Source organism: Cystoisospora suis, assembly GCF_002600585.1.
Source record: "Cystoisospora suis strain Wien I chromosome Unknown contig_257, whole genome shotgun sequence".
NCBI lineage: Eukaryota > Apicomplexa > Conoidasida > Eucoccidiorida > Sarcocystidae > Cystoisospora > Cystoisospora suis.
In genome coordinates, this window is record NW_027153059.1 from 102,567 (window position 1) to 111,313 (window position 8,747).

General features: G+C 55.5%; 2 protein-coding genes across 2 annotated transcripts; one reads left to right on the forward strand and one right to left on the reverse strand.

Moving 5' to 3' along the window:
* Positions 1-1,598: 1,598 nt before the first annotated feature.
* Positions 1,599-4,439, reverse strand: CSUI_000658 (uncharacterized protein; the record flags this gene model as incomplete). Its single annotated transcript, XM_068060889.1, has 2 exons — positions 3,335-4,439; positions 1,599-3,150 (listed from the first exon to the last, which is right to left on the reverse strand). Coding segments are annotated over exons 1-2 (1,878 nt in total), but the record flags the coding sequence as incomplete, so codon positions are not given.
* A 205-nt stretch (positions 4,440-4,644) lies between these two features.
* On the forward strand, positions 4,645-6,494 carry CSUI_000659 (uncharacterized protein; the record flags this gene model as incomplete). Its single annotated transcript, XM_068060890.1, has 2 exons — positions 4,645-5,381; positions 6,354-6,494. Coding segments are annotated over exons 1-2 (363 nt in total), but the record flags the coding sequence as incomplete, so codon positions are not given.
* Positions 6,495-8,747: the final 2,253 nt, after the last annotated feature.

Consider the following 8,747-nt stretch of genomic DNA (forward strand, 5'->3'; position numbering starts at 1 on the left):
CCTCGCAGCCCAGGGGAGTATCTCTAGGAGAGGGTTGCAATCTGAACTGAAATGGTTGTAACTGACGGATGGCAGTCTGCCTATGATGTGCAGACACACAGAAAGGTGGATTACGAGAGATGCAACCCCCTGGTAGAGAATCTGACCCGCTGGCAAAAAACGTTTCCCTGCGTTGCAAGCCGCTACAGTGAGGCTGCAGCGCGGTCGAAACACGGTCGCAGCCAAGGAAGGCCTGTCAGGAAGGACACGAGCCCCGTAGCCCTCCAATCACAACGGCGCAGTGAGAGGACAAGAGTGGCCACGGCAGAAACGGTGGCGATCAGGGACTTCATTGGCTACTAGTTCGCAGCCACGCGAACACGGTCACGTTCTTTCACCCGGGCCTCTCGCACGGGCATTTTCCCACGTCTTCTGTCTCTTCTCTTCATTCGTCTCAACTTTTTTTCCCTTGCCAAACTACGTCCAGTCAGAAGGCTCCACCACCTCTGGAACAGGCTGACGCCCTTCTTGTCTTCCGGACTGTCTTCTCTCGCCCCTACGGGTGATTTTGAGACAGGTGCTTCATCTGTCGTGGCCCCCGGCTCGCCTCGTTGATACCGGACGTTCCGATTACCTTCCGCAGCGCTTCTCGTTGGTGCCTTCGCTTCTTGGCCGCGCAGAGGGGCGTCCTCACTATCGGCCTCGCTTTTCCAAAAGGGTTCCGCGGTTCTCCGCCGCCTTCTTTTTCTGGAGCGATGGAGCTGCCACGCCTGCACTGCTGTGGCAGCTGCGAAGGCGACGAGGACAATGACTGGGAGAGCAAGAGCAACTCTCCAGCCCAGACTCAGACCCTAAAAGCCGGAAGGACAATCACTACTTACGCAGCATCACATAATCATGGCAGACGGACCGAGCCCATGCTATTTCAAAAAATATACGAACGGGCCTGCTCACCTCCAGTCAGGGTTTGCCCTGAATCCCGATGCTCTCAATGTGCACTGCCCGGCCGGCCGTCGGGTAAGCGTCACATCTGGAGTCATGACAGCTTGGTATATATCTGTTGAGCAAACGTCCTTGTGCATGGTACACTTCTGTCAGCTGTCGGCACCATGAGTGCCCCCAGTTAAGTTATTCACAGTCGACTATTCACTGAACGGAAGCACGCACGAGGCCACACGTCCGCATCGATCCTCGCCACTGCGTGCACGGATGTGTGAGCGCGGGGGGCTACTACGAAGTTACTGCAGAGCCTCCTACGCCGCGGTAAGCCCCCGCTTCTGCTGAATCGTGTGTCGCCTCCGTACTCTTTGTCATCCGTGCATAAAGTAAACAGCGTTACCGGCTCGATTGCATTGGCACTTTGTGCTTCGCGAGCGTTTCTTTGTCTTCTTTCCTACGCTGTACTGCTGTGCAGCTGCCAGTGCCTGCAACTAGTAACAGTACACTCCGTGGAATCTCCCTTATGACTAACACGGCTCTGCATATCCTATGTCCGACAGTCTCCATCTTCACCCGGCACGTCCAACGCGGACAGAGTATGGAAGGCCAGAACCTCATATGTAAGCCCAGTGTGTGAGACCCCCCCTGTTCTGGTGTCTCCTGCTGAGTAATTGTTGTACCTTCTCTTTATCCCCCGCATGAAAGGGTGCCGCCGCTGGTTCTTCATGGGACATGTGAATGGGTACCAGAAAGATAGTTCGGCCTCTACGGCCGCCGCTTGCCGGGGGCATCCTCGCGTTGGAATCGCCGGTCTTGTCCTGGCCTTGTGCCTGGCCACGCGAGGGCGGAGGAGGTCCTTGCGGCTGGCCACGCGAGGGCGCAGGGGGTCCTTGTGGCTGGCCGCGCGAGGGCGGAGGGGGCCCCTGTTGGTGGCTTTGAGAGGGCGGCGCTGTGGCCTGCTCGGCCTGCTCATTCCAAGCAGCCATCGCTTCCCGCTGCTCATTGTAAAGTTTGTTCTGAAACCCAGTGAAGTCGGCTAAACCTGGATTCACTCCCCGATCTCCACCCTGCCACATACCCCCTCCTACCTTCACGGCATTGTTCGAGCTAAAGCCTCCCCGGCGGTCAGCAGTTTCTCCCTCGTCCAGAAATTCGTCTGCTGCAGGTACCCTTTGGCTTCCCCAGGCGTCGTCGGGTTCCTGGTCGCGCCTAGCGGAAGTTCCCCACCCGGAAGCTCCCCATCCTGATGTCCCCGTACCCCATTGTCGCGATCTATTGTCGGCCGGGCGACTCCACCCGGTCCTGGTGGCGCTGGAGCTGGTCGTTCCCCATCCGGAAGTACCCGCCGGGCGGGTACTCGATTTGCTGTCAAAGCTTTTACCCCACAAACGGCGCGCCGGTGCAGCTTCTGTGGAGTGAAGGGTAAAAGGGTGACCGTCTTTGGGTGTGAGGCCAAGAGGGCCCCCGAGTTTGGAGAGAAGCGACTGATCAGAGTCGGAGAAAGATACCCTCTCTCCAACTGGGACGTCGGAGCCGTGTGTGGATGAGGCGAGGGTCCAAGCGCCCGTCAGGTAAGAGTCTGTATGAGCTTCTGGGTCGAGGCGAGCGGCCGGCACAGTGAGACCTCGTAGAGATGACGACGCTTGCACGATTGACTCTCTGGTGACCTCTGACCGTTGAGACAGCTGTGTTTTAGCGTTACGCTTGTGCAGCACCACGAGTCGGTGAGCAGGCCTGTTGCGACCGTCTGACGAGCCTGTCTCGAGGGTGGATGCAACTGCTGTTGAATTCCGGCCGGGCGCATCACCTCGAGTGTCGCCTGCATGTCGGTGAACTAAACGTTGGAAAAGTGTCACGAACACCCTTGATTTTATGAGCTTGGCAAAAAAGTCATGAGAATTCTGCCAGGCGGTCCTGTCGGTTAGCAACTCGTCGTCCCTCTGGGTTTGTCCAGGATAGCGGCCGAAAGGCCTATCCTCTGACCCAGTTCCAACGTGCCTTTTAAACAAGAATTGACCTTCCGGTGGGCGGAACCGAGTCATCAACGACACTAGAGCTCCGGGGCGACCACTGCTGCGGTGCGAACTGAGGGAAGAGCGCCAGAAAAGCCCTTGATTATGCGGGTCCGGCTCTGTTCGGAGGGGGGCAGTAACGGGCCTCTCCCCTTCTGCAGTGCCTTTACTCCCTGACTGACCATCGAGACCGAGAAGGAGGCACGCATGCTCACCAAGTCTGCAGGCACAAAACCAAATACCGGAACTGTATTTGTGAAAAAAGCAATGTTGAGTAGAGCGAAAATGATAGCATCCAATGACTGACGAGCGACGGCGTCGCCACGCAGATCCGTGCGGACCAGGCATACCAAGTTCATCATTCTTCGAGTCACGAAGTGAACAACAGCCGCGTACTCTCTTACCTCACTCCAAGGTAGTGTTGCTTCTGCTCCCTTTCTGAATAGGTCTTAACCTCCTCAAGTGAGCTGTCTTGAGATAAGGCGTCAGACCCCGCCGGACGTATCAGAGAGTACTGGCTTGGGCGTCCTCGATCTCCCTGCATCCGAAGCCCAGCTCGTAGTCCGTCTGCCGATCGGCGGATGAGCGCCCACTGGGAGACATATGGAATTTTTCCCTCACGCTCAACACGACATCGAAAAGTAAGGGAGGCTAGTACGAAAAACGCCAAACAAAGAACGACGCGACCGAGGCTGTGGTGCTTAGAACCCGCCTCTACCTTATTCCCCATTGTGTCATATCCTTCGTCGGTGCGCACGGTGTCGATGCTAAACTGCGAATTGGTGATGCAGCCGCAACGCGGGGTTGCAACTGCGTCGTTGCCTAACCATGTCAACGAGCCAGGACATGCGATCGGCCACGGGGTCAGAACAAAACTCGTTGCCGACCTCAGATACGTCAGCAAGCCCGCCTATCCAGTCGGAGGGGAACCTCCTATTTCTTCCAGTGGAGAGGCAAAGGGCCGGGGAGGAGCCCTCCTTCCGTCAGGTCATGCACGCGCCCATGACAACTGTCCAAGCGGACTGAGGCGGAACAGGTCGTGGTCGTCGAATACACCGCTTGCCAACGATAGTCACCCAGAGCGAGGCGAGTCATTAAGAAAGGCCTCTGCTGTAGTCAGGCACACTCTCGCAGACCGGGCCGGTTTGGTCGGTGAGTTCATCGGTCAAGGCCGACACAGCGCTCAGTTCTCTGAACGTCCGGGCCCAGGCCTCCGCTAAGCAGCAGTTGACGGCCAGTTGCTCCAGATTCTCTAGGGCCTGTCAGCCCGGGCAGTCTTGCATAGACGTGCTTCTGCCGGTACAGCGGAGTGAATGCGGTCGCACCGCACCGTATGAATCGCGGCGGCGGCAGAGGGTTACATGAAGGTTAGTCGAAACTGCCGGAGAGAAAAAAACGAGGACCGTACTCAGTGCGGCAATCTCACAAATTTTAAAGCGCTGGGTTTCAGTTATTCTGCCGTCCGATGTCCGGTCCAGCAGAAAAGAGGCCCTGCTTTGTGTTGGATGCTGCTGGCGTACTCTCAGCTTCGCGTGTAACACGGCTCCGCAGCCTACCGGCCCCCGCGGGCGGAGCCGACGCGGCGGGGGGCCCCCGAGAGCGTCGCCACACGACAGTGGACGGCGCCGCTCCCCCTTTGCCCTCGAGCGGATTCGCGCCAGCCCGGCGACGTCACGAGCGTGACCGCCGCGGAATTCAGCACCACAGAATTTGCCAAAGCTTCTACCGGCTCCGCCGGTTTGACCTGCATGGTGGACCCCCGCGCCACGGTCACTCTAAAGAAAATAACGATTTGCAGGTGGCTGAACAGCTGTCCTGTCTACCTGCTCTCCCGCTTTGTTAGACTTGCCCGACTTCGGAATTTTCATGGAGACAATGTTGGCCGAGAACCCGTTTTTGATGGTAATATACAGCGCCCTTCTCCGGACTCAGACGTGTTTTCGCCGGGATTCGTCACGATGGAGAAAGTTGGCAAACCTGGGACTGCAAGTGTATGCGAGGTGGATACACGGTCAAAACTAGGAGGCGGGTCCAGTGGGTGAATTCTTAGTTACAAGCTCGCTGTCATGCGCATCTCACGGAACTGAGGTGGGCATCAAGCAGCACACCCGCCGTGCCTCGCTGTGCAGATAGCAGCAGAAGCACGTGGCTGATAGTGTGGTGCCATCGGAATGCCGGGGACGGAGGGTCCGGTGGTAATTCCGAGCAACATTCATCTGTAGCTCTCATGAGGGGACACGTGGCACTCTGCAAGGAAAGACGCTCATGGCTACATGTCTCGTATCCGAGAAACGAGAGGCAGAATAACCAGGGCAAAGATGCCGCTGGGCGGTCCCTTGGCAGCCGAGACCCATTTCAATTACTCAACCCCTGCAGGCGTTGTAATGCAGAGCGGGCATCTAGATGGATTAACGCCAAGCACTCTTTTCTGTCAACCACATACGCGCGAAGGTACTGTTCTTCAGTGTGTACAGGCAGTGTCTCATGCATCACACGCGGATGATGGGTCGGGATGCATATTTTTTTCAATCTGTTAATGCTTGTCAAGTTCCTTTTATATAGCTATCTTACAGCGTACTTAGGTTTCAACAAAGTCTGCATGTGCTGCCCGAACGGTATTCGGTGGTCAATCTATGATCTTAGCTATGGGTTGTATATCTATTCTAGGTGGATTAGTTTGGGCACATCACTTTTTCTCTGGGGCAGCGACCTGAGCACCCAGCAGCTACTAGCACAGCGCCGCACCAGGGTTCACCACTTGCATGTTTTCTTTGACAGACTTCCCCAGTGCGCGTGGGGGTGCTCACCACTCGAGAGTACACACGAGAACAACTCTTTGCTCCGAGTACGTGTGGAGATGTCCATCAGTCGGCAGCACACGAAAGCATAACCGATTAGGACCTCCTTTATCGCCAAAGCTGAACCACCAGAAACTTGAGTCACTCCGTAGTGCGGGTAGAATGGCGACGGGTGAACTACATCTAACGTGCCGAAGGTGGCAAAGAAGACCCTCTATCGCGACGAAGGCGCGACGGCGAGGACGGCGCTCATCTGAGTTCTGCTTTCGTAGAGAATAAAGTACAGCCGTGAGGGCTGGGCTGCTCCGGTGTCGTGACGAAGAACAGACTGTGTGGCCTTGCAGACTACACGTGGAGAAAGGTCAATTGCTTCTGGCGCTGCCGCACCGGCCGGGCTGGACCGACTAGACTAGGACTGTTTCCAGACTGCAGGAACGGAGGAAACTACAGTTAAGCGTGGCCCCCGTCCTGGCTTCCCAGCCATCGCAACTTCAGGCCCGGCACTTGAGGGCTACGAGAAACAAGACTGGGGCCCCAGGGGGTGGAAAACGAAGGTGAGCAGATAGTCGTTTCCGACTTTGTATGTGGCTTTCAAAATCCTGTGCTGTTGTCCACTTTTGCGTAGGCCCCGCATTCACATGCGTGCCCACTTCTATGTCTCCGCGTCTGGGGCTTTACAAACACGGCCGGGAGCTATGGGGCTCCCATGGCCTTGCTTTGTTCAACTGGCGACAGAGCCCGTCTGCAGGCGACTTGAAACGTGCCAGGCCGGACCCGAAAAAGAGGCACTGTTGAAGATCCCGACACGCAGGCGATGAGAGCTGAATTTATACTCCTCTGCCATGTGTCGGTGATGTCATTCGCATACCTGTTCATGTATCGCAAGGGACTCTTTCCACAGCCGGCGTCTCACACACAGTCCCCGACGTAACGGTACACGAGTAGTCTGGATGACTGCTTTTTACGAATGGTGTGCATGGATAATACCCGACTGCTATAGTTTCATTGTTTCCCGTAGTTAGGTGTGTACTTGGGGACCGAAACTGTCCGTAGTTCCCGGGTAACTCAATTCCAGTAGCGTCTTTGTTTCAAGATGAGACAAGCTTCCGTGGACTGAGCAATGCAAAAAACAGGCCTTAGCCTATTGCTGCCAGGGTACGCTTCTCGGAATTGACTCTCTGACACCGGGATCTGCTGACGGCTGCAACTGTTTTCTTGTTGGCGCGGCCTTTCTTGGAAACGCACCTTTGCGCGGCTATGGTGAGCCTCAGCTCCGGCGTTGGCCGTAGCGTTCCTTGCGGAGAACTTCCCTGTCTCCGAACCAGACACTGCTGAGCTGCAACCACAGCACAATGTCGGCAACCCCTCCACATATTCAGTCTCCCGCAAATGGGGGAGCCGGTCCAAGTGCTGCACGTGGCGCAGGAACGCCGCGCACTGGAGGAAACGCTAGGGGACAATATGGGGGAGCCCACAGCTCGTACTTGGAAGATCACGTCGCGCGGTTACAGGCGGAGATTGAGCGAACGACAAGGCGACTAGAGATGGAAAAGCGTAAGCTGCACGAGTTGGGGGAATATTCGCGGAAAGCGCAACATGAATTCCATGAGAAAAGACTCCGGTATTCGTACAACAAGGCGAACGCTCGCGCAGAGGCACAAAAGGCTGAATACAATTTGACTCTTCTCGAGAATCGCCTGTCCCAAGCTCTTGGGAAACTAAACTCCGCTAATGATGAGATCAACAAAGTAAAAGCAACAATTGACAAACACCGGAAGGACCGGCTTTCTATGGAGAAAGTTTACAGACAAGTGGCCAAAGAGCTCACTCACCAGACAGAACAACTTAACGAAGTGAAGGAGAAGGTGGCGCAGATGCAAGAGTGGGAGTACCAGACCACCAAGAAGATGGAGGAACTCAACAAAGCAAAGGAGCAAGAGAGAGAAGACTTCAAGGAGCAGTGTCTGCTTATGCAGAAGGAGCTCCGAGAGCAGGTAGCTTTCAGTGGGTAGTGACAACCGCCAGGAATGGAGGGGAACGACGCCCGAAAATACTGCACTGATATAAACCCCCGCCCCCCCAGTCAAATGAGTAACCACGAATCAGAGTGAGAAAATTAGTCCTTGATGGGTCAAAGAGCTTCTGCTTTAAGACAACACCTTCGCTGTCGAGAAGTCCTGAAACCTGTGCCGTCTCGCACCTCAAGCTTCAGGTGCTTGCCTTCTCTCAGTAGTTTAACCGCAGAAACCGCAATCTCGTTGTGAGAACAGCGAGACCGGCAGGTTGCCATTCTTGTGCCCTACAGCGCAGCGGGTGGGAGCGATTTAGAGCGGAGACACGCAGAAGACTGGAGTGCTACATACCAAGAGCATTCGAAGCAGGTGACCTTACCAAGATTTTTCTTCATTCCTCCCAGCAGCTCTTTTTGCCTGTCAGGATCGCCTGATAAAAGAGTTCGATATCCGCTCACACCGTGAGTCGTCAACGCACAGGGCTCAGGCTAAGGGAAGCCCGTACAGCGTGGCAGAGGAGGAGCAAAACTTCAACGCGGAGAGTTTGATGAAGTTAATTCTTAGAACGGCCTTGCTCAACGCAGTGCAACGCCATAGTATCAAACAGCACCGGACCAAAATTGCGGTCTTCGAGCGGGCGATGGAAAGCATCAAAACGTCAACGGGGATTTCAGGTGAGCCCACAGTGCTGCGCCAGGCTATCTGTTCATCCATCACACTGCCATGATCCTACAGTACCTGCAGCTTACGCCCTTACGCTGTTCATGGCCTTTTGACCGTGCAACTCGGACTCCGTGGGAATTCTTTATTTCGAGACTACTGTGCTGTTTCTCGAAGGCCGTTTTCAGCAGGCGCCGAATCAAAATTCGCAGTAGCAGCGAAATTGGCTGGTTTGAGCGTTCGAAGCCCGTGCTCTTACGGTGGCGATTCTTCCGCTTAAGGGGCTTCTACACTAACACACTGCGATTTGTAGCAGTCATAGACAAACATCGCTTACACATGCAACT